Source organism: Seriola lalandi, unplaced genomic scaffold (assembly GCF_002814215.2).
Source record: "Seriola lalandi dorsalis isolate HSWRI2012SDOR001 ecotype SW California unplaced genomic scaffold, Sedor1 jcf7180002054901, whole genome shotgun sequence".
Classification (NCBI taxonomy): Eukaryota; Metazoa; Chordata; class Actinopteri; order Carangiformes; family Carangidae; genus Seriola; species Seriola lalandi.
Genome location: NW_019525453.1, coordinates 6140391 through 6165607, shown reverse-complemented (window position 1 = coordinate 6165607; position 25217 = coordinate 6140391). Strand labels below are relative to the sequence as shown.

At 39.4% G+C, this 25217-nt stretch overlaps 1 protein-coding gene across 1 annotated transcript in view; it reads right to left on the bottom strand.

The window, feature by feature from the left end:
• The window catches only part of LOC111672565 (exostosin-1), a 229218-nt gene that overhangs the window by 42113 nt on the left and 161888 nt on the right, over positions 1 to 25217 (bottom strand). Inside the window, exons 3-5 of the mRNA XM_023430007.2 lie at positions 13500 to 13593; positions 7454 to 7561; positions 166 to 285 (exon numbers count right to left, since the gene is read on the bottom strand). Of these exons, the coding sequence (XP_023285775.1) occupies positions 166 to 285; positions 7454 to 7561; positions 13500 to 13593 (322 nt within the window). The remainder of the gene's footprint in view (positions 1 to 165; positions 286 to 7453; positions 7562 to 13499; positions 13594 to 25217) is intronic.

Below are 25217 nucleotides of genomic sequence, written 5' to 3'. Positions count from 1 at the left end.
CTGGAATAAGATTTTTCTTCTCAAAGTTTAGTTTTGGGAGGTGATGCATAGCCAGTGGCAATGTACAGTATAGAACAAGACATATTGGTTTGGTTGATTAAATGAAGCTCTCCTGACAAAACTAAATCCAAAAATCCCATTTAGACCATTTTTTTGCAGGCTTACCTCCAGAGTAGTTAAGACGATTTTGGCTACAGAAGAAAAGTAGGCGTCCCAGAGGAACTGGGTCTGCTGGCGGAGAGCCAAGATCCTGTCACGGCCCACAGACCGAGTAATGGAGGGAACCTGGAGGAAGAGGAGATGAAATGAAGCAAGAGGACAAAAATGACACTGAGATAGATTAAGTTTGATTTTTAAACAACGTTAGGGAAGGGGATGACAAAACGGTGTGGGGTAAAAAAAAGAGTCAGACACTCAGACAGGTGGAGGAAGCAGAAGTAATTCTGCGGACATGCAGAAAAGATTAGAGGAAATTCTTCCGTCCTTCAAGACTCTTCTACCCCCACATCTTACTGTCCACCAACTAGCTTATCCCCAGGGCAGCATGGTAACTACACCAGCTGCTGTCCACCTTTAATATTCATTCACACCTTACATACTATCAAGTATCTATAAGAAAGGGCCATTAAAACACATTCAAATTTACAAATGCCTCAGAGCGGTGGCAAATTTTTTTTATGAGACATATCCCCACAGCCCTATCAGATTCTTAACTTGATGTTATTTAACACTTTCAATGATACAAAAGTGGATATTTTTATAATATTTTAAATTAATTCATCAATTAGTTAGTCTATAAAATATCTAACCCAACGTCACATTTTAAAACATGCTTCAATTGAGTGATCAACACTGCAAAATTAAAGAGAAACTCGAAAAAAAGCGGCAAATCCTCAGATCTGAGGAGCTGGAACCAGCAAATTGTTTGGTATTCTGGCTTGAAAAATGGCTTAAATAATCAATCTGCCATCAAATGTGTCATCAATTCATTTTCAGTTCATCAATTCAATTTTTAGTTGTTATTACCACATCACAAATAACTCAACAAATTTCAGATTCGAGCTTCAGTGAGTCAGCTATTACAACTTTCCATTCATCATATGTTCCAAAAACGTATTAATGATTATTCATTGGTTTTTCTTTGGTTTTTTGCTGCAGCTTGTTCATCTGGTCCAGAGGAGTTCTGCAAACGGCAATGTACAAACAAACTCTGCAAAACCTGCGAGGAGCCCAGAACTCTTGTTCCAGAGGTCCCAGCTCACATTGTCATGGATGACATGAGCAGCTGGCTTGTGGCTCGCAGCAGTAACACCCTCAGGGAGAGGCAGCGGAGGGATGAAATCAAGGGAGATGAGGATCCTGCCAATCTGAGTTAAACATCCTAATATGCCAGGAAGATGGAGCAGGACCCTCTCTTGATGCTCAGTTTGTAGAAAAACAAACCACCTCCTTGATGAGGTTAGACATGACCTTAGCTGCCCTGCTCAGCTTGACGGTGGAGTTGAAAAAGGAATAAGCAGCTTTGCAGCCAGTGTAAGTGAAGAGCCTCATCAGCCCTCAAGAGGTGGTGGTGGATTTGGAGCCCAGGCCCCTTCTGGTGTTCTGGCCACTGCCCTAAAGCCTCTTCACTCAGAGTTACGGCGCCAAACTGTTGGATGTGGCCAGTAAAAAAACCCCACTCTGGTCTGAAAGGGACATAATGACTGATGGTGCTAATATCAGAGGAACCAGATCCTGAAGCACTAGAGAAGGTAGGGGACTTTCCTCAGCTACTTTGATTGTCTTCAACCTGTAGAGCTTCATGAAGTCTAATGAGGCAAAGACAAGTATGTCTTTGATGTTTTTAACATTTCCACTGAAAAATACCCTCAATTCTGAACATAACACATCAGTTTAAAACAGATTTCACCTAAATATTGAATGGGAACTGACCACTGTAGCTTAGTGTGGTAAGGCCACATTCAGACAGACAACAACGCTGCATAAACTGGAGTTCCCACCTTGTGGCAAACCAGTCCAGTTGCAGTTTACATGCATGATTGTCCAAATTCTTGGGATAAATGTAGAGCAGACTGTCACAGTGACCTTGACCTTTGACTTTTGACCGACAAATCCTAATCATCTTTGAGTCCAAGTGAACCTTTGCGCCAAATTTGAAGAAACTACCCCCAAGACGTTCCTGAGACATTGCGTCCACGAGAATGGAACAAATAGACGGACAACCTGAAAACATTAACCTCCAGCCCTGGCTACCGCTGCCATGGAAACATAATAAATGAGCTACTGATTACACACCAATGTGCCACTAAATGCGGATAAAAACAATAAATGTTAAAGAATGGTTCTTGTTAACAGGCAAGCCCTGAAGGGCAAGTCATTTTTTTGTTTTGTTTTAACTGTGAAAAAAAAAACAAGAGGCAAGTGATTTTTTTTTTCTGGGAAGAAAGAAAAAAAAAAAAGTTTTTCTTTTTTCAGAATATTTTGTTTCATATAAGAAACAAAACAAACAAACAAAAAAATTGCGTGGAACGTGTTTTCTTTTGTAAAACTGATTTTGGCCACAAGAGGATGAAGTGCAAAAACATTCATGTTTCCTTCTCGAGGATTTCAGTTTCTCCATGAACTCTAAACCCAAGGTACATACAGTGTGTGTTAGCAAGTTATGTAACATTCAAGTTCCTTCTTTTGGCTGGATATGTTGAGATTTTAATTAGCGAAGGCTTCCTGCCAGTGACGCTTTAGGAAGTCAGGTGAGATAGTACAAGAAGGAATGAAGTCCACAAGAGTAATAAGCTGTGATGGATAAAATGTAATACTCTTACTTCAGAGGCCGGGGTTTGAATCTCATTATGTTTATTGATTTAGTTAACTATTCTTTTCAGTTCCTTATTTTTATTTCAAAACCTTGAGAGCACAGAAATGTTTCACTTGCCTTTCAGGGCTTCTCTATGTTATTAAACATATGCAACATAAATCCAACTTTCACCCGGATTTTAGTTTTCTTGATTTTTATTTGATTTTCAAACATTTTTAACTACTTTTTTTTAACGACGACAAACTTCACAGTTTTGGTTGTGAAAACTGAAAATTGAAAATAAATTAAAATCAGTCCAAGAAAAACCTTAAAATCATCACGGAGTGTGAAAACGAAGAGTCTAGGTTTGTTGTGCTGCAGCTGGTGTCGGTGGGATCTGTCGACAGCAGAGCGAACTTTAATTGTTCATCTCTCTGAGGTGGAATATAAACAACACCAATCAAATCAGCTCAATTCTCTTCCCCTCGATTGACTCTAATAGTGTTTATGTTTCTCAGCAGGGGCAGTGTGTGTGTGTGTGTGTGTGTGTGTGTTTGGTGCATGTCTCCTCTCCACGGGGGGAATAGAAACTCTACATATTAAACAGCCAGGTATTGCAGTTCTCTGTGATGTAATTGAAAGTAATGAGATTCAACTCTCTCAGCAGGTGTTAGAGCTCCGGAGTTGTGTTGAACACTGAGTCTGTGTGTGTGTGTGTGTGTGTGTGTGTGTGTGTGTGTGTTCGTGAGACAAAACAGAATGACAAAGAGGGCAAGCATCCAGAATCTGTTCACCAACCAGAAACCTGTCCTTGTTTGTAATTATATTTTTATTATACTATGCAGATGCTGTCGTTTAGCCCAGATAATTAAACGGTTTCTGGATATTTTAATGCTTTTAATTTGCTTTTTCAGGTGTTCAGGTGACTGCGCAATAAATCCTGAGCATGAAGGAGTCTGCTCTGACTCTGACACTGCGTTTCCAGAAACTGATTCCTGCACCATCCCAGTTTTCTCAGCACAGCAGGAAACAGATTAAGAATGTGTCCTCAAATTAGGAGGTATTTTTTTCAATGCCACACCAATTAACCTCCTTGACTTCTAGTGAACTAAAAAAAACAGATGGGAGTTTATCATGTATAAAAAAAAAAAAAAAAACTGGGGCTGATCGATATGCAAAGAACAAAACAAAAAAATGGAATTCAGATATATATTTGTGTTGATTTTTGCTGGATGTTGTACCAAACAAACATGTTCCCTTACGTCTGTATGGTTTGTTTTGACACATTTTACCTTTATCCAAAAATTGCAGCTCCAGTGATTTGGATATTGAACTTGACCATTTTGCGATTCCGATAATATTTAGATTTTTGGCCAATAGTTTTGTGTAAATTTGCCCATTTGCAGAAATGAATAATTGTGCAATTTTAAGACCCATAAGTTTGATATTTTTCTCTTGACTTACATTATTGATTAATCTATTGGTTACTGTTTGGATTTGAAGTATATAAAACATTAAAGAAAAAAGAATGAAACATGTGAAGCACCATTTTCCAGAGTCCAAGGTTACAACTTAAAATTGTTTGTTTTCTCTGACCAACAGTCTGTAAGATATCCAGTTTATAAAACTGAAAAAGCAGAGGGATTTTTTGCATTTTTATTTTGCATTTTTCCTTTTTAAATGAATTGATTATCAAAGTTGTTGTAGATGACCTTTCAGTCAACCGTTAATGGATGAATCAGCTAAATGTTTTAGCTCTAATTTTGTTCCCACATTTGATTTCTTTATTGTACAATTACAGAACCTGAATTTTGTTCTCTGTGTCCTGCCTTCCTTTCCTTTCCTTGCTTCCTCCATGTTATTTCTTGTTAGTGGTATTAAAGGAAGAAAGGAAACAATCTAGGAAAGACTGTGGGAAGAAAACAGTCTTCAACAAACACTCTTCACCAGATTGGAGGGTTAAAATGTGCCAGAGGTTGCATGGTGTGTGTTCAAATGTGACAGGCCACTGAGTGTGTTGTGCACACCATTAGGTGAAAAAAGTATGTGCACAGCCATCATTGTGTGTTTGATGTTATCGTGCTGTGTGTTTACAAATGTCAGGTTTTATCCTGAAAGCTTTGTTTTTCTCCTCGTCTCTCTATTTTTTTTTTTTTATCAATTCTTCATATGCCTGCATCAAGACCAGGCAAATGAATGGAAAAAATGCTTGTTTGGTTCAACCTCTGGAATAAAATGTGAACACCCTCAGTGTTCACACTGTCAAAACATAATACTTGCTTCACACATTATCTCAACCAACAATTAACATGCTTTTAGATAGGTGGTTTTGCTTTGTCAAAGGAGAATAATGCAAACGACAAACATTAGTGCATCATTGTGGGTCTCAGTCATGTGTAATGACAAAAAGGCTGCTTTATTCTATCTAAAAGCCAAGTCTGGGATACTTTTAATGATGGCTTGTCTGCTATTGTTCATAGAGAAAAACTAAATCATCATCGCTAGGTGCTGATAGAAGGCTCGTAGGGAAGCATGGACAAATTAATTAAAGGGAGACACATACTGTCTCCAACACACACACACACACACACACACACACACACACACACACACACACACACACACACACACAAAAAGAAACACACACTTTCCCATCCCTGAGCTGCCGTCCAGGTGGTGGTATAGGTCATGCAGGTGCATGCATCGTAATATAGAGACTAATTAGAGAATGTAAATACGAGATCTGTCCGCTGCCATAATTAAAGGGAACAGAAGGTGATCCAATTCTAGATAAATCTGTCTCAGATAAAAATACTTCCTGGTGGAGGTGTGAATGACGCAGCTGTCATGTCAGAATAGAAAAACCACGTGACTGCAATTAGATTCCCCCACTTTTCTCAGTTGAACTGAACGTCTACAGTTATGGGCTGACAGGTCCCACTTCTTACGACAGTTTGGCCCAGTTTCTCTACATATATTTCTCTCTCTCTCTCTCTCCCTCTCCCTCTCTTTCTCTCTCTCTTTCTCTTTCTATATATATGTATATATTTTAAGTTATATCCAACTTATTCTTGCTGTGGTTTTTAGAGTTTCCAGAGATACAATGTGATTCTCTGATTCCACTGACAATGTGAGTGCGTTGCTTTGTTTCCATCCTATTTTAGACCTATTGTGGGTTTTAAGAAAACATTGCAAAAAATAAAGAGGTTTTATATCCTCTATTAAATAGATATAATAATATATATTATTATATTATAATAAATCTAAACAAATATATCTAATATAATGATTTTTGCCAAAAGTACAAAATAATAAATGTTCATAGAATATTCTCTTATATGTAACAACCAGGTAAGAAAGCTGGTCTGAAAATAAATGGGAGAAAAGATCAGCATAATTAAATGAGGGCTGGATTTGGGAAATATTTCCATGCATTCTTTGGTATAATATACACTGCATGCCATTTACAAATACACAAATAAATACAAATACATGCACACATAAAAAAAAAAACTGAAATTGAAACTGAAATTTCACAGATACAGTGGATGTTAATGACCAATCGACATGTTTTATCAAAAACCTGTCATTGTTAAGTGACAGTGTGTGATAATCCTGGGAGGATCTGATGGACAGATACTGTTTGGCAAACATTTCATTACGTCCAGTAGCAGTAACACTTTTGCACTGACTTTTTTTTTCGTTGCAAACAACTGAGTAAGTCAACGCAGCCGGGGAGTTAGAAAACTCATTCGCACAATCTGTGAGTCCAGGACTCGGATTTTCAGGACTTGTGACTTGTACTCTGACTCTGACTTTTTTTTGTTAATAGTGAATTTATCTGGCTATCGTGGCACAAAGTAAATAGACTTGGGTTCTGACTCAAACACGGGGGACTTGAGACACGACTTGGACACAAGATTTCGTTACTCGACTACAACACCACCCACAATGTCATGATAGCTTATGTACTGGCATTTTCGGTATTTAGAAACCGTTCCACAGCACCTCTCCACCTTAAGATATTTTTGGAGCATATTTCAACAACAAAAAAAATATCAGAAGAAAATGACATACTGTATCTTTAACACAGCAGGATTCATGCTGACCTCCTTAAATATAAATCAAGCTGAATAAACTCTTGTGGCAGTTCTGTTTTATAATAGAAGCCCTATTTTTACATTGTTCCCATATATTTTAAGAGCCATTCCTGATCTGTGTGTTGTACTTCTATGTTTGAATCAGCCCCAGCTGGATCTCTGTGATTGCCCGGGGGGATCTGGAGCCAGAGAAGACAATTACAACTGAGAAGATGTTGGCATTTCACCACCTAGACACTGAATAAGCCCCTGCTGAAAGGGCACACTTTATCTTTTGATGCTGTATGCTGTACAGTGTGAGGGAAGGTTCGGCCCCTTCAGCCAGGGTTACTCACTGGTAGCTTTTACTAACCTCCATGCACGTACCTGCTGGAACTGTGTAATATAATAATTAATAATTAACTCTCTACCCATCCCTCTATATTCTTTCTTTTTGTATTTTATATTCATAGTCGTTTTTCATCCTTCCATTCCCATCCCATATACTCATATCCTTTATCCTTCCATCTCTGCATCGTTTCATTGGATCATGTAGTATTTTTCCATCATTTCTCTGTACCTGCAACAGCAGTCTCTCATCCCCGATGATAGCGGCTTTCCTCCAGTCGATCACTTCAGAGAAAGGAAGCTCCCAGCCGTTGCTCAGAATAACTGGGATGCAGGCGGCCTGTGCAGGAAGAGAGAAGTGAAACAGTGTGACAAATAAGGAAGCAGCAGTTTGACAAGAAATTCTTCTTTTTCAGGACTGGAGTTGTATAACTAATAGTGGGCAGAAAATGATTTTTACATAATGGTCTGTATGTGGGAGGCAGTAGTCAACATAAGATTCACATTAATAATGTAAATCCACTGATTAATGATAATAAGTCAGAAATTATTTTTGCAGATTAATGCTGGAGCTTTTATACAACTCTACATTTCTAGAACCCACGTAAGAAGACAAAAACCCTTTCAGTGTTTGGATTTTGAAACTTTTAGATGAGAATTCAGCCTTTGGTCTGTGGTCTTCCAGTGGTGTGAAAGGTTCCTGACTGACTGACTGACTGACTGATTGACTGATCATATTTCCAACATTGGTCAGCCAAATGCCGCATGACTGATAGAGATTCTGGTGTACAGGTCCAATTAGGGGGAGCTTTATAGCCTGCAGTGTTGCCAACTTAGCACATTGTGGCTAGATTTAGAGACTTTTTTTCAAACAGACTGCGTATAAACCTGGCTGGACCATGTATGGAAGCCAGGGTTAGGGTTAGGGTTAGGGTAGTCTGTGTCTCCCTGGTTTCCTGGCTGCTCGGGAACTGCAGGGAAGCGGTGGAGCGCTTCCAATACACTGAGCCTCGCCTCCATTATAGCAAATAAACTACTTTCATTACATGTATCACTGTTACTAAAGGAGGCAGAGGAATAACTAAACATAAGACACACTGAGCAGAGAGAGCAGGAGAGAGAGAACTCATTGATTCCTGCTAAAGTAACTAGCAGATCTGAATAGCATATACACAACAGATAATACTCTTACTGCAGCACATCAATAAAAGCCCTGTTAAGAAATGAAGGGTTTCTGCCCACTGAAATGCTAGAAGGCTTTTAAGTTTAAATGATTACAGAAAGTGTTGAGTTTGTATAAACACACAATGCAGTAAGTTTAACACAAATATCAAACTGAGGGAGTTACAAATGAAGATCTGTCTCCAATAAAAGTCTGTCATGTTCTGGAGTTGGAAGTGAATAAAGGCTAAACTCTTGTGGATCCCAGATGGAGGCTGTGAGCTGTGTGAGAGACAAAATAAGTATGAAATTCTGTCTTTTCTAACTTTCTGTCTGAGTGATAATTTCTTAAGTAAATACAGCTGAAATCACAGTGCTGTCTTTGTCTTTAATTTATATGTTTGGTGATTTTGTCAGATGACGCCGCGGTTATAAAATCAGGATTTGTCCATAGGCAGTCCAGCTGTATACTAGGTTTTGACCTAGTCTTGTTTAACCCTGAAGAGAAGGTAGTTGGTGTGATTGTTAATTGAACATCATTTTCAGTTTTCCAGCAAACTGTGTTGTGCATTTTTTCTCTATAAAGAAAATATCTTAAAACTGTTTACACGTTTTCACAGCTTGAAGGAAAGAGGAAAAATCCAAGTAACATATAACCAGGAATCCAAAGCAGAGCACTGGGAGGGAGCTGCTTTCCTTACTTCATTGAAGACTTTATCCTCTTACATACTTTCTGTCTGATGAGACACTTTCAACGTGTTCCAATTTGGAGTTTTTCAGAAACAAATGGAGTTGCCAAAAAGATTAAGGAGAAAACAAACACAAAAAAAGTGGTTTTATTCATTTCCCCTGCATGCCTCAATATTTAGAGGAATCATTAATGTGACTTAATTCATCAGGAGCTGTTTTCATTTCCCACAGGAGCTCTACTGTGAATTCATTTCATGTTGAAGCTTTAAACTGTTCATCTTTTGTGGTTAATGGATAGGAGTTGATTGTGCACTCCACTGCACCGTTAAACTGTCTTTAAAGAGAAAATATGTTGTTTCCTGGATAATGTCTTTCATTTCACATATTATATGTCTCATCTATAAGCCTGTGGTGTTGTTTTATTACATTCTCTGGGTAAATTATATAACAGTTGTTAAATTAATGGTTATGAGAATTAACCAAAGCTTGTTTCATACCAAGCAGATTGTATGAAAACTATTGCATTTCACACAGTCGATACGGTCAAAGGACATGAATTGGAAAGAGTTGTACACACACACACACACACATATATATATATATATATATATATATATATATATATATATATATACACACACGTAGATATATATGTACTTTTAGGTGACATATATCAACATTATTCTTGATATAGAAGCATATATGTCATATATTGCATTTATGTGTGTGTATATATATATACACACACATGTTCTAGGGAGTCCTATAGTGAGCAGTGAACCAGAATTTTGAAGACTCACTTGGACACTTAATCCTGAACACAGTCACATGTCTACCCAACCTACTGATACATATGTTATGACCTTTGTCTCGCTTCATTCATCCTTGTCTGGAAATGGATTTGAGAAGTTCTCTCTAGGTTATGCTTTATCCTGAATCCTTACCTATAAGACTGTGGTTTCCCCTTACGACGGATGATAGTGGTGTCTCCATCTGGACAGAAGCTAAACAGTGAACCATTGTCTAACACTATGGGGTCTTTATGACCGTCCCTTCTTGGAGAGTCATAGCTGTTGAAAAAAATCCATGTTTGTACGCATTTAAATATGAATAATAAACCATGTGTCTTATGTTTTTGATTTTTTTTTACATGTTAGATGATCCAGGATGTCAGAAGGGTCACTGTTTCACATAAATAACACATGCTATGATTTGTGTATGTGGTCTGAAGAGCAGAGCAGTGACAGAGACGGATGAAAAAAATATTCAATAAGTCTGGTATTTTCATTTAAAGTTCAAGTTCGACTGGATTCTCAATCAAGTGAAGCTGAGAGATTAAAGGAGATTCACAAAATGCCGAGTGCATGATCAGTGACCTGTCTACGCAAATTCTCCCTGCTTTGATTAGTCTGGCTTTGTGAGATGACTTTCTCTTTTTTTCTTATCTTTTTTTTTCAATGTCATCCTTTAACATGTCTTTTTTGTTTTTCTCTCCTCTCCTCTGGAGTCCTCTGATGGGGAACTGCTTCTTTCTTTTCCTCTTTTTTTTTTTTTTTTTTTACCTTTCTCTTCTTTTCCCACCTCTGGCAAACAGGTTGGATTTGCTGAAAAGGCCATTAAAATAATTGCCACAAATTTAAAATGAAAGTGTAATTGGAAGTATTGCCCATTTCATTCTTCCTATTCCTTTGTGCATCTTACCTAAGAAGATCTTTCCTCATGTCACCGGAAAATTCAGCTTCCTGCTCATTACTTAAAAGAGTGATCATTATGTGGCCAAAAAGACTACAGAGAAATTGATGGGGCTAATGTTTTGTGTGCTTCTTTTAATGTGTAACCGGCCCAGGGACTGCTGGGAGAGACTAAATCCATGTTTCGACTAAAAAGGAGCTAAAAGGTTCCTGTGGCCCATTGTTGTCTGCGTTTCCACCGCAGCCTTACGTCCCGGGAAGATTATACAAAATTGACATTACATTATTTACAGCACTCTGAGGACATAACATGAACGAAAATATGGGACAAATTGTGTCTCATATATATTCAAGGCGCAGCATTTTATTTTTAAACACGAGATGATCCTGTATTATACGTGTCGGATGGCAAACCTACCCACTCCGGTTGATGTAAAAAAAGTACCACCCCCTGACCACGGATTTTTTTGGGGGTCGATCAATTACCCCGGAACTAAATTTACACCTTGTTCCTGCGGTCAGAAACCGCATGGTTCCTCAAAAGGTTCCTGGTTCCTAAGGAAAGTTCCTGCGGTGGAAACACGGCTTAACAAAGCTATCTCACTGCTTGTTCATCTTTGGCAGTTTAAAACATAAATATATAACCTTCTAGCAAATGCTCTAGATGAGTCCTGGATGTGGAAACACGTACAACATATTTATTCTTCAGCTTGTTCGCAGTCCAAGGAAAACTAGAATAACCACCTCGTGTTTGTATGCCTCCACCTACCTCCTTCCTGAGTTACAGCACTAAATAATGTCCAGAAGTGTTTTTGCAGAATATTATAAAGTCACAGTGAAGTTGACGTTTGACCACCAAAATCCAATCAGTTCATCCTTGAGTCGTACCCAATCTGAAGGGATTCCCTTGAGGAGCTCCAGAGATATTGCGTTCATAAGACCAAAACCGTGTTTTGTGAGGTCACCCTGACCTTGACCTTTGACCACCAACATCTAAGCAGTTCATCTCTGAGTCAAAGTGAACATCTGTACCAAATTTGAAGAAATTCCTTTGACATGTTACTGAGATATCGTGTTTACGAGAATGGGAAGAACCTAGAGACATACGGACGTACGGATGGATGGATGGATAACCCGAAAAACATAATGCATAGCAACAGCCAAAGGCAGACACAGTGCACAGCCAGATACTTAATGTCAAAACAACAGAGATACACGTTAAAACAAGGTGCTAATGAAAGCTGAACACATCTGTGGTCTGAGGCCACGTATAAACGTTTCCGTTCCCTGTGGTGAATCTACAGAAACAGGTCTTTTCTGTGGCAGGAAGATGACAGATTGTCAATAGTAATAAGATCAGCTGTTGGAAAGAAGAGGCCAAGGAGCGGTTTGATTGGTTGCAGTGCCCAGCTGAAGCTCCACAGGCTGTCTGATAAGCCCTTTCCAGTAATCACGAGCATAACAGTGAGTCCATAGTCACTTTAATGTTCCACAGTACCAGTGCCATGTTCATAGGTATTTAATGACCTGAGGAGCTAATATTGTTTAATGTTGTTTGATGGTCTAATGGTGGATTTCAAAGACTGATGCTTAGACTTGTATGAAATGTTTAAAAAAATCATTATAAAAGGGTTATTTATATTTTTATAGGCTATTTCAATTCGTCCACCAGAATACATCTAAACAGTGTAGAGACACATTGCCTTGTTTGCTACAAATCAATTAAACTGAAGCAACATTTAGACCTTCAATTTATGAGATAAAAGTTGCAGGAAAAAATTGATTTCAGTTAAATGAAACAATGAAAATGAAATTTGTTTTTAAATCAAATTGGTGCATATTTAAAATTGTCTTCGGCAGGTAAATTTGGACTCATGGCCCCCTCCTGTCTACAGCCCTAATAGAAACTTCCAAGTGCTCTCTTAAAAACATACCATACATGGCATCATAACTATGCAGTATGCTGTTACCTAAAGAAAACAATGACCTCTGTGCTGTAGTGATGACCACAACCATGTGACATCGCTGTTGGGTGTGGTTCAACAGAGCACATTTATCACGACACTGTCAGTTGTAATGAATAATCCGATAACTTGTTCAGTCATCCAGGCAGAGAGCAGCGAGCAGTGTTGTGCCAGTTCACACTTAAAAAGAACTAGTTCAAAGTTCAGCTCGTACAGATGAAAATGAACTAGTTCACGTCCATTTGTTCCGTTTTTTTAAATAAATATGCCGCTATTCTTTTTCAATAGAACCTCCTTATACCCATCCATCACCAGCCCCAAATCATTGCCAGATGATGCGGTCATGCGGCGTGCCGAAGAACTGTTGTAATACGTGATGCGTAATACGTAAGCAGGGTTCACTCGCGTTCATCATTTGCTGTTCACAAAAAATATGAACTTGTTCGATGAACGCCGTTCAGGTTTTTCACAACACTGGCGGCAAGATGCAGGAGAGAGACTTTCAGCGAGGGAAGGAGAAGCAGCACAAAATCATGAGACAGGACAGGCTCTGAATTTAAGAGAGATTTGCTGCTGTCATGAAAAGGTGTGTTTCAGTCTGGTCCACTTCTCTTGTCGGTGTAGTAAAGAGATGAATCGCACATTGAGACGGTGGTTTGTGTGTGTGGTGGAGTTGGTTCTTCAGCTCTGCTTGCCTATCTGTAAAAGTCACCGCACAACACCGGTATGCAATGACATTATCCACACCAGCAGAAACCCACGGTTACTGTACCTGCAAGGCCTCCAGGAAGCGAAAGGATCCCAGACGTCGGCCCCGGGGCACCAGGCAGAAGCTGGAGTTATGGAGCAGCTCCTGGTAGTCAAACCTACACAAACAGAGAAATAAAAATAAAAAATGGTAAGAAATTAAGAGACCAATAGCAAGTAAAAGAAAAAAAAACAAAGAAACTTATCAAAAGGGTTGGTTGCATGAAACAACATTTTTTTCAATGTACAGCTTCATCTAATGGGCTGCACTATAATGTACTGTACTGTAGTTCAGAGAAAGAAGTGAGGCGAAATTAAGTTGAAACACTGACTTCACAAATAAACAACACCATGATTAGACATGAAGAGCAACTGGAGCTGTCTCTTATACACATCTCCTCAAACATGAACAAAAGAAATGTACCATCCTTGACTCAACTATCAGAAATAATCAGAACCAACAACCCATCTACAGTGGAAGGATCAAAAACAGCATATAAACAGTGAAATCTGGCATGTGGACCTGACAGCATCAGGATGCTGAGACAGGACCTGCTTCAGTTGTTCAATCTCGTTCTTCAGTCAGGTTTTCTATCCTGAGTTCTGGAGCCAGGGGCTTATTTCTCCAATATATGAGAGTGGAGATATATTAAACCCTAAAAATTACTGAGGCATTGGTGTGAGCATTAATCTGGGGGAGCTGTTTTGCAGCATTGTAAATGACTGGATGCTGGCCTTCCTCATGGAACCCAATGCCCTGAGCAAAGGGCAAACTGGCACTGCTGATTACATTTACACACATTTACAATCACCGCATACACCAAAAGAAAAAGAAGAAGAAGAAGAAGAAGAAAAAAACAAGTTTAAAATTTTGGGATGTTTTATTGATTCTTTAACTCTCAAAAGAGTCTCTTCTGTCAGCTGGTCCTGAGACTTACTCATCAAGAGACCAGCACTGGTCTACAATGACTAATCAGAGTAAAGCAAATTATTAAATTAGCGATTGGATGAATCAAACCAAAGTGCAAAATAAGCTAAACTGGTATCTGGCTGAAAACCATTAATATAAATTGAGTACCTCTTGACTGTCAGAGGAACAAAGCAGAGACGGCGCCTGACCAAATACAGACTCAGTGACCGCAGTCCGGCAAGAAGTCCTGGCTATCAACAGAGGAAAGAGTCTGTGGTCACTGCACAACATGCACTTCCTCATAAATATATAATATTATCAAATCATAGTGGAACACTTAAAGAAATTGGTTTGCTAATCCCAAACTTCACAGAGCGAGAGGACAGTAGATTTTTTATGATGTTCTCTTCCTTTTTTATCCATCTATTCAAATAATTACATTGCTTTTTTCTCATCTCATTATTGAATTGTATTATTTACGCTTTGGCAGTTGTTCACATGACATTCATGCTGATAAAGCATATACTGAATTGAATTGAACTGAATTGGACAGAGGCTAATTCAACAACTTCTAAGAAAACACAAAGCCGTCAAGTGTTTGTCATTTCTGAGGATCCAGAAGGTGAGGGCATCTTCAGGACGTTTCTTGGCGACAATAAGGTCCACAGAGCCGAAAGAAACAAGAGAACAAAGTGAAAAACAACTGTCAAACCTTGAATCTATGTTGCCACTTCACTTCTCCGTATCCGCAACCCATCAATTTCACATAACAATCAAACGTGGCTTACTTCTAAATGGCTAGCAAAGACTTTTTCAAGGACTTGATCTTTTTCATGAAACGTGTTCTTGTAGAAGGCAGAGTGGTACTGTGGCTCCCGCACATCAAAAGATACACGGCGGATAAATAATGAAATGCGCTGGAAAAAAAAGCAGTCCACAGCTGTTATATAATCAAACAGCAGTGGCCTTTAACACGTTTCATCTGATCAAGACATGTAAAGAAAGAATCCTCCATGCAGGGTACCTCTACTGGAGGTTTGGCTCGGCTCTGTAGGGGAAAGCTATTGATCTGACAGCATGGTGCAACTTGTCTGTCAGGTGAGATCAATCAGAGTGTTTGAAGGCCGATACTAATATCTCACTGATGAAATTCATTTAGTGTGAGTTAGCCGCCCCTCAGGACGGGGGAAGGTTGATCTTTAGAGATGCTAATATGACTGCAGCGCTACGAGGAATCTGCCAAAAATCAGTTTTCAGTGCAAAACAGCCACTTCCTGCAGCTTGTAATCAGCCTCAATTTGCAGATGTTAAGTCAAGACTTGTGGATAGAAACTCCTGATACCACTCAAATATTGAGGTAGAAGTAACATCTACTTCCTGTCAATGCTAGAATCCCATTAAACATGCGTCTAATTTAGTTATAGCTTTTTGAATCTATTTTATTGTATCTCACAGCTTTCTTACTACGTTTGTCCTTTTCATTTTAGCATTTTAGCATTATGAAAAGTGCTAGCTTTACAAGTAAAGTTTGATTGATTGATTGATTGATTGATTGATTGAGTGATTGATTGATTGACTTTGGGTTCCACTTTCAATTTCAATTTAAACGTTTCCTGAAAACCTGCCATTAGTCTCCTCTGTAAATATGACCTTGCCATTGTTAGCCTCCTGTAACTCACTTCTCCGCCTTCGATCTGAACGTTCACACTGTTTCTCCACAACAGAACGAAATACACTACTTCACCACGTTGCCCTGTGCCTCCTTACAGCGCCACAGTTGCAACAAAAGTGGGTTGTGTAGCAATTTATTGGTGAAGCACATGTTGTCTGGAATATATACCTACACATACAGACCAACACACACTCTGGATTGCCATTAGAATCCATTGTAATTCCCATTAATTCAAGCTAACAGCTGCTATTATCAGCAAAAGATCAAGGTCAGGTGTTCAGTCACCTGCTCAGGTCCAACTACTTTGGCTACAAACTAAAACAACATCCATGACAGCAGATCACAGGAAAGGATAGCTTCCTCTGAACTGGAGCACACTGGTTTCCACTACTCTGCACCTTACTGGAATGAACTGCAAAAGAAATTGAGACACTAATTTCTCTTAGGGGCTTTAATGTTTGGTGACTGTTCTGTGTGACTGAATCATCGTTGTGATCTTGTAAGTATGTAATATGTCCTCAGGTCCCTCTTGCATATGAGATCGTGATCTCAATGAGACCTGCAGAATAAATAGAGCTGAACTAAGTCTCTACCATCATCCACAGGCTGCTAGTGTTACTTGCTGACCTTATTGTTATGTTGCTCTAATCAGGCCAATATTTTCCATGGTAGCTACCCAATATTGATCTATTTACACTCACAATAGACATAATTTCACTAGTTAAAATGAAAATGTTAATACACAGATAACAGCACTCCTCTGATGCTTGCTCTCTTTCAGAATCGCCTCAAAACTGGTAAGTTTTTCCAACTAGCAAGTTACTTCTGTCTATCCAAAGTCTGCGACTTTAAAGCTGTGTGTGTGTGTGTGTGTGTGTGTGTGTGTGTGTGTGTGTGTGTGTGTGTGTGTGTGTGTATGTACACATGATCTCAGGGCTGGCCGGAGGAGATTTTAGATTGAAACCTAATCTGTCTGGGGATCAACTGTCCCCACAACCTCACCACTAGACACCTATGTTTGTGTGTGTGTGTGTGTGTGTGTGTGTCCACCTGCCAGGAAAATCTGCCTCTATAATGTGTGTGTATGATAAGTCTTCATGATGAGAGAGTGTCTGGCATGTCAGTTACTGTCACTGCACCTTGTGTGTGTGTGTGTGTGTGTGTGTGTGTGTGTGTGTGTCTTGATGCATTATTGTGTTTTTGTGTGGAAGAGGAAAAGAACAAAATAAGATGTCGGGTGTCCAGTTTGTCAGCCAAAGACAAGGGCACTGTGACTGCCGCTGAGAGATACATGCAGACAGAGACAGCCCGTCACATCTGAAGATGGTGATTTGGGAATAAGAGGTCACACAGTTTGGCTACAATTAAATCTCACGTCACCACACAGCTCCTCTGTTTCATGGTTTCATATCAGAACCTCATTCTCGTGACCTTGGTTCAATTCCTGCACGACTGCTTTTTTTTTTTTTGTGGTGTCGTCATTCTTTGGAAAAGTCAGTAATGTCCATCGTTCCTACAGCTTCTCCCTTCTTTTTCCAGAGGCTTTATCTCTGATGAAAGAGCCCAGGAACTGGTCTTATTATAAGCCCGGTTTGAACAATAACATGGTTGTCCTGAGCTGAGGCTCAATCTTTAGACCTGTCAATGAAAAAAAAAGGGAAAAGAAAGAAAAAGAAAGAAAGAAAAGCTAAATTTCATCAAATGTCAATTTCCCATTGGCTTCAATAAGACTAGAGCTGCCACTGTTACACAAGACGGTGGTTAATTGTGGCACCTACAGATTAAACCACCATGTGTTTGGTATCGCAAATTAAAAGGCCTAAATTAAAATAAAGTGTCTTTGATTTGCATATTGTAGATGCATGTAGACTCAAAAACAAAATCACAGTGAAATAGTCTGAATTAACTTATAAGGAAATATTGCTGAATATTCATTTTGTCTCCAACTTAAAGCTACAACATGCAAGTTCTGGAAATCAAGCTAACGTTAGCATCAGGCTCAAAAGCAAAGCACTCTTCCCACCCCTCCCTGCAGTCTGCTACGACAACAAATCTTACCTTTCATGACCTTGTATCAGCCAGCATTAGTTTTAGCTAGGTGCCCTGGCGGTGAGTGTATGTTTTTGTACAGACGCATCAATTATACATCAGGATTGGGACCGCACCAAGCAGCTATTCATAAATCTATCAGTAAGTCTGTGCATAAAGTCCTTGACAACTCCTTGGTCACTACAACCTAGTTTCAAACTAATGATTTACTAAATCAGGTTGCATCGTCGAGACTTGAGAAAAGTTTTTAGCAAGAAAATATTTTAGCAAACTTTAGCACCATAACAAAATAACCGTCTAAAGAGGGTGAGCAATACATCAACATTAACTGCCAATCATTTGTTTTATTTAGATATGCATACATAATGAAATATGTTTGTAGTATTCTGGGGAATTAACAACTATATTCTAAACTTGCTGGTGTTATTGAGCAAATAGTTTAACATTACTGGCATGATGTTGTGTAATTTGAGATATATATTATTTTTGAGAAATGTAATTTAAATTTACATCATTATTAAACAGCATTTTATCTGGTGTCAGGTCAGATGTTCTGACTGTATTCCACGTGACTTCTTTCACCCTTTAGACAGGTCACACAGTAGCAAGCTAGCATTACTTGTTGTCAGGTAGCTGGTTCAGTTAGCCCAGCAAAAGTTGCACTTGACAATTACTGGATATAAATATTGTGTAACACATATTCTGTATATGAGAAGTAGTTTGTGAGATGCATAATAATATTATTATCTGTGTTTACTTAGTTTGAACTGGTGCAACCGACTCATGGCTACTGGTTCTCACTGGCAAGAGATTGCTTACTGCCGTCGCTTGCATCATCATCATCATCATCATCATCATCATCATCAGTGGCAGGCGTCCCCTACAAGCAATGCAAACATATGATAAAACCAGCCAGGTAGGCCAGGTGAGTCGAGGGGAGCTGATGTTTGCCAGGTAACTTCAAGGATGTCCATTAATGTATCTGTTGTCGTTGAAGTATTGCTTATGAATTTAAGGGAACCCAAAGAAGAGTAGCCATTGTTATAACACAGTGGCTAATGGGGATCTAACTAACTGAACAAAAAAATAAATAACTAAATACTGCAACATTTTTAATTTCTGTACTTTTTGTCATTTATTTTGTAAAACTTTAACCAAAATATTGATCTCTAAACTTTATTATTCGGTTTTCATTTACAGATCCGATGGGATCAGTCAGAAAATGGTTCTCAGAGCCTGTTAACCAAGCGATACTGTTCTAGTAACAGCTAGGGAGCTAACAGCAGAGTTTTAGAGGCAGGCATCACCTGCAGCATGTTGTTTCAACAGAGACAAGGAGGAACATCTGAGGCCAGAATGGCTGACTGAATTTGTTGACCGACCCTGTCAGTGCAGACAGCTGCACTGCAACCTCTGTATGCTCTTTGCCTCTGCTTTTTCGCTGTCCACTCAATCTCCACACACTGTGTTTACAATTGAAAAGCTCAGTGGTCAAGGACAAGGACTGCTCATTGCTCGTGCTCACGGAGTGACACCCCCCCACACACACACACACCTTCATGCCTACTCTTCCCCACCACTCCGGGCTTGATACACTGCGAGTGGATCCCCTGAGGAACTAGGACAATGCAGCTTGTCGAGGAAGGAACCCGAGGACGTCTCAAGAGAAGATGGAGACACTTAGTAAAGAGAAAGGACATCTGGGCTGCTCTGCATGATGTGGTGCCACCATGACCCTGACCTAGTTAAGCATCTTGGAAGAGCACAGTCGACACAACAGGTAAGACTGGTTCACCAGTAAACCTTTTGGACCGGATTCCTTTCAGCACTAAAAACTGCTCCGCGGACCAAGGAATAATAGACCTGCAGCTCGAGTCTTAGGAGTCTTAGTCCCCCTCTCATTGGCTGGTTGATCCTCTCCGAGCACATTTTCTCAACTCATTACTCTGTCATTATGCTTCACCTCACCCACCTGCTTCACTGTTTGCAGTGGGGGAAGTGGAGGGTGTTTCCCCAGCCTGCTCTTACACCTGTGTGTTTTTCTTACTGCGGGTAGTGCAACTGTAATTGCTGCATGTGTGAGTGTTTTCCTGCGATGTTTTTCCTTAAAGGGGGTTCAGGTGTTTAAGTTTAAAAAACGATTTTAATTCTTGATTTCCGTGCTTTTATCTCTGGTTTCTAGTTTTGTATTTTACTTTTGGTTTTATTTTCTTTTGTCTTTTTTTATTTGTAATTCTCCCTATTATACATTTGTTTGCCTCTCTTCTCTGTGTCTTTCAATGCTTTGTTGTGTTTTTATCGATGTATGTATGCAGCAATTTGTAACTCTGTTTGAAAAGTGCTATATAAATAAAGTTATTATATCATTAATATCAATGTGTCAAAGTAAATGTGTAGTTTGTATGTTTGTGAATTTTAGCATTCAATTGCATATTCCACATTTTCTTTTGCCGGTACTCAGTATCAGTATCTGATTGCAGCAGGACACACAACTTTTGTTTTCATGGGGACTAAAAACCTGTGTGAAAAATTAGCTTCAACTAATCTGTTCTTTTGACAAAATATCTGGTGTTTTTAGTGAGAGGGAATACAGAAAAACACAGGCCTTGTTAATATACAGCACTAGTATGAGTGTGGAACAATGCATGAATTTTGAGTATTTTTCTCTGTGTGTGCTTGAAAGAAACAGAGAGGCAGACAAGAGAAAGGCAGAATTGGATGATAGCTAGTAAGAGGGAATGAAAAATCAATATGTGCCACAGAGAATCACTCAGAACATTTTAGCTGAAAAACAAAAGAAACAGTGTTTTGTTCACTATAAAGTAAAACGGTTCTCTCAGCAGAAGACACTAAATATTTTCAGGAGTGATGGATCAATATGAGGCCTTACAGAGCAGACCCCGAGGTCTGGTTTACACCAGAAAAATGTCTGTTTTCATATCTGAAGAAAATCCACAAGACAACATTCTCCACACAGGAGGAGAGCCCTCTGCAACTAGGCAAAAATCTTTTTTATTTGGTAATTACATGACTGACAGCTAAGTGTGACAATGTGTTGCTCATTGTCTGAATGAGAAAATACCGCAAAGGTTTGTCTTTCGGACGGAAACGGTCTCAACACAGTTTGTAGAAAATAGATACGGATGATGCTGGTTAGTCAAGTTTAGAAGTGATTATGTAATACTTCATAAACCTGCTGACACTGATCACATGGGTGAAGGCTGTGGTGGCAGCAGTAGGGCTCGAGTTGAGCTGCTAGATTTGAGTCTGGTTATCAAACCTTAAAATACTGTTTTTGACTAAAGGTAGGGCTACGGAACTTTTTCTTTTTTTTTTTTTTAAGGTTATTTTTCAGGCTTTTTATGCCTTTATTCTAGATACAGTGAAAGAGAGACAGAAAAGTTGGGGGGGGAGGAAATGCATTTACTGTATTTGTTAGGCCTAAAGGAAACACACAATGCGTTTTGGTGATAGACATTGAAAATAAACAGAAACTTTGTTTGTTTACAAGAGAAATATCCACAGGTCTCCTTGAACAAATTGTGGGGAAAGACAGAAATGTGTCCTTGTATCAAAAACAACAAACAACAACAAACCAGAGAGCATCTTGGGATGGCATCACACCAGCCATGAGTGCTCAGTAGTTATTACCACATGATTACAGGAGTATTCAGTACTCGTGGCTCCATCCTCATCAATATTCCAACTCTGCCTTTATTTTGATGTCAGCTACACACCTGTAAATGTTCTTCACTGTATGTTGCAGAGACGCTATCTATCTGTCACACAGACATATAAAACACCTGCCGAAGTCCTCAACACACACACACACACACACACACACACACACACACACACACACACACACAGGCGCGCACACACTCACACACTCACAAGGTGAAAACAACACCAGCAACACTGTCAAAGCTGGCAATAACTAAAAAGTGGCGTCCAAGGTTTGGTCAGATTCGAAATCGAAAGCGCTTTGCACCTTTTGTCCAGTTGATCCCAGACCAGCTCGATGGGGATCACGTGTGGAGACTCTGCTGAAGTACTCCTTACTTTGAAGCAAAGCTTTTAGTCAGAGGAATGAATGTTCTTTTATTTTGAAAAATGTGATAGACCATACAGAAAAACCAATCACTGCCAACTCCTACACTGTCAGTCACGTTGTGTTGCTGCATTGTTGAACAGCTCGGTCTGAACATGGCGGTGGCCTAATGATTCCTTGTTAGACAAAGAGGAGGCAGGACATTCTTCAGGAGAGCACCCATCGCTTTATCTTTATCTTACTTCCATATTTGAAGGTTTAGAAACAAAGAAAGATTCCTTTCATTTTAAATGTTTGCAGTGTTTACTACCACACTTCATCAATGCCTACAAACATGAAAGATGAAAACAACACTGGTTTCTTTTGTTGATTCAATTGTGTCTTTATGTCCATTCTCCAGGCTTTGTGGCATATTCTACAGTCCATTTATTCTACATGTTCAACACTCAGTCAGTTCATTCAGCAGGTTGTCATCGGGTTCTGTAAATGGGAAATCAATAGAACAATGCATTGACTTAAAAATGTACTTTTAAATACTTAAAGTTACTTTTATTTTTTACTTATTAGTTATTTTTAAAATAACAAGTTTGACTCAACAACCTTCACTCGTATTGGAGTAAAACTGACCGGGAGCATCTGTACTTTTACTCCAGTCATGGAGCTGCGTACTTGGTCAACCTCAGTATACGTTATCTCAAGGCACTTTACAGGGTAAGGTCCGTACATTATTATACAGTACTACTTCCTGCAGTACTGTAGTGTCCTAATGATGCATAAGAGGGCGAAATTACACTGTTTAGTCCAACACTGCTTTTGTTCAGACGGAAGGTTTCTAAGTAAGTAATAAAAGTTGCATAATTAATAATAATAACAATTATTATAAAAGCAGTGCAAAAATCCTGTTTCCTTCTTCAGATAGCTAGCGTTACCATGACTGTAACCAGGATCATTCATCTGGCTTTACAGTAACTCTGGGGATTCCAGCTCCAAACATTTATCATTATTACTGCAGTGCACTATTTAGACTATAAATGGCATCACCAGTAATTACTACAAACAGGCACCTCACTAGTACAAACACACACATAAAAGACAAAGAGGAACTGAAGGCTTGTCTTACAGAGAGACTAGTGGTCCCTCTAGGTGTAATTGTTCAGTGTGTGTGAGGCCTCACGCACATTGTGTGGACCCATTAATTATGAAGCAGAGACACTCACAGGGATGTCCTTGAAAGGAAAACAAACAACCTTTGTTCATAAAAGAGTGAGCGGAGCTAAAATGTTGCTCACTCGTGCAATTTAAAGGACAATGGAAATAAATTGAACAACTTGAACCCTACAGTGGAAAATGTTTTCTTTATAACCCCTGTGAAAAGGGGAAAGAAAAATCAGCATGAAAACTGAATGTACAGCGAGCGGCCGGGAGAGGAAGATGATCTCTTGGAAGGGCTAATCTGGTCAGACGATCAGGCACCAAGGTCTTTAAACACACAGTTCAAGCACTGGAGCGACTCTCTTTCCACACTCGCACTGCAGAAATGCTATTTATCTATTCATTCATTCATTCATGTATCTTACAGGAAAAGCTGGTGAACAGTTGAAGACTGATTTACCTCAATTAGTGCTGTTGCATCTGTGCTCAATCAGATGTAAAACTAGAATAAGCACCTCGAGTTACAGCACTGAATAACAATAACATGATGATGTCACAGTGAAGTTGACCTTTGACCATTGATATAAAATGTCATCACTTGATTTCATCTTTATAGACATTTGAGTTTAATGTGTCATAATTAGTGAATGAATTTGTGAGTCATGGCCCAAAAATGTATTCTGTGAGGTCAAAGTGACCTTTGAACTTTGACCACCAAATTCTAATCAGTTCATCCTTGAGTCCAAATGAGTGTTGGTTCCAAATTTGAAAATCCTTCAAGGCGTATTGTGGTCACAAGTGTGGGATGGACGGATGGACGGACGGACGGATGGACAACCTGAAAACATAATGACTCCGGCTCTGGCTGTTGCCGATGTGGAGGCATAGAAAAACAGCAGAGTAGTAGTTAAATCTAACTGCAGAGATCTATAGCAGATCTAAAGGTGCCATATCAAAAGAAAGTGCCAATTGGCTCTAACAGAAGTTGTCTGAAGTTGTCTTACATGGTTGCACATGCACAGTCAGCCAATAAATGAGTTCAGTGAAGTCAAATTTGATACATTCAGGGCCCGTACGTCATTAGATTACAGCAACATGGAGTGTTACATTAGGAACATGGAGCAAAGAAACATAATAACATCCGAACACAATCTTTAAAATGAATTTCCACTTTAATTTCAGCTCTGTAAAGATATAAAATAATTCTAATAAAATAAAAAGGGAGATATAAACAATATCATGACTTTCTGTTTCAGTCCCTCAATATACGTGCAGCTCCATGACGTGTCACAGTTTGTGTGTGAGTGTGTGTGCATTCAGGCAATGAACAGTCACATTAAATTTGCACCATTCTCCTCGCTGCCTTCCCAAAAACGTCGTCTCCTCTTCAGCAGACCGAACGTACTCTCGCACCTCAGAGTAGAAGACAGAGATTGGGGTGGGAGTGGGGGGGTGGGGGGGAGTGCGTGGCTTGATAAATTTGTTTCAAAATGGGAGTCACAAGGAGAGGCATCCTCGGCGGCACGACATGTGAAACTATTTGTGATTTGCAAAGTCAGGCCGGAGCTGAGAGGTTTTGTGTGTCTTTGTGTGTGTATGTGTCTGTGTCTGTGTGTGTGTGTGTGTGTTAAAACACACAGCTGCACTAATCACATTTCCATGGATCCGGTGCCTGTGTGTCACATGGAGGGTGTCCCTTGTATTGACAAACCTAGAGAGAATTATCACCAACTTCCTTCCGCTCTAAAGAGCATTTTATCATCTTTCAGCTCATTGTTTTGGTTTTATGGCCCACAGCTGTTTTGCCTGACTCTGGTCACTGGCATCAACCCCGTATCCAGCTGCAGCAGGAAACTGTTCTTGTGTTGCTCTGTGTCTGATGGATGTGTATGTAAGCGGCTGTTTGGTA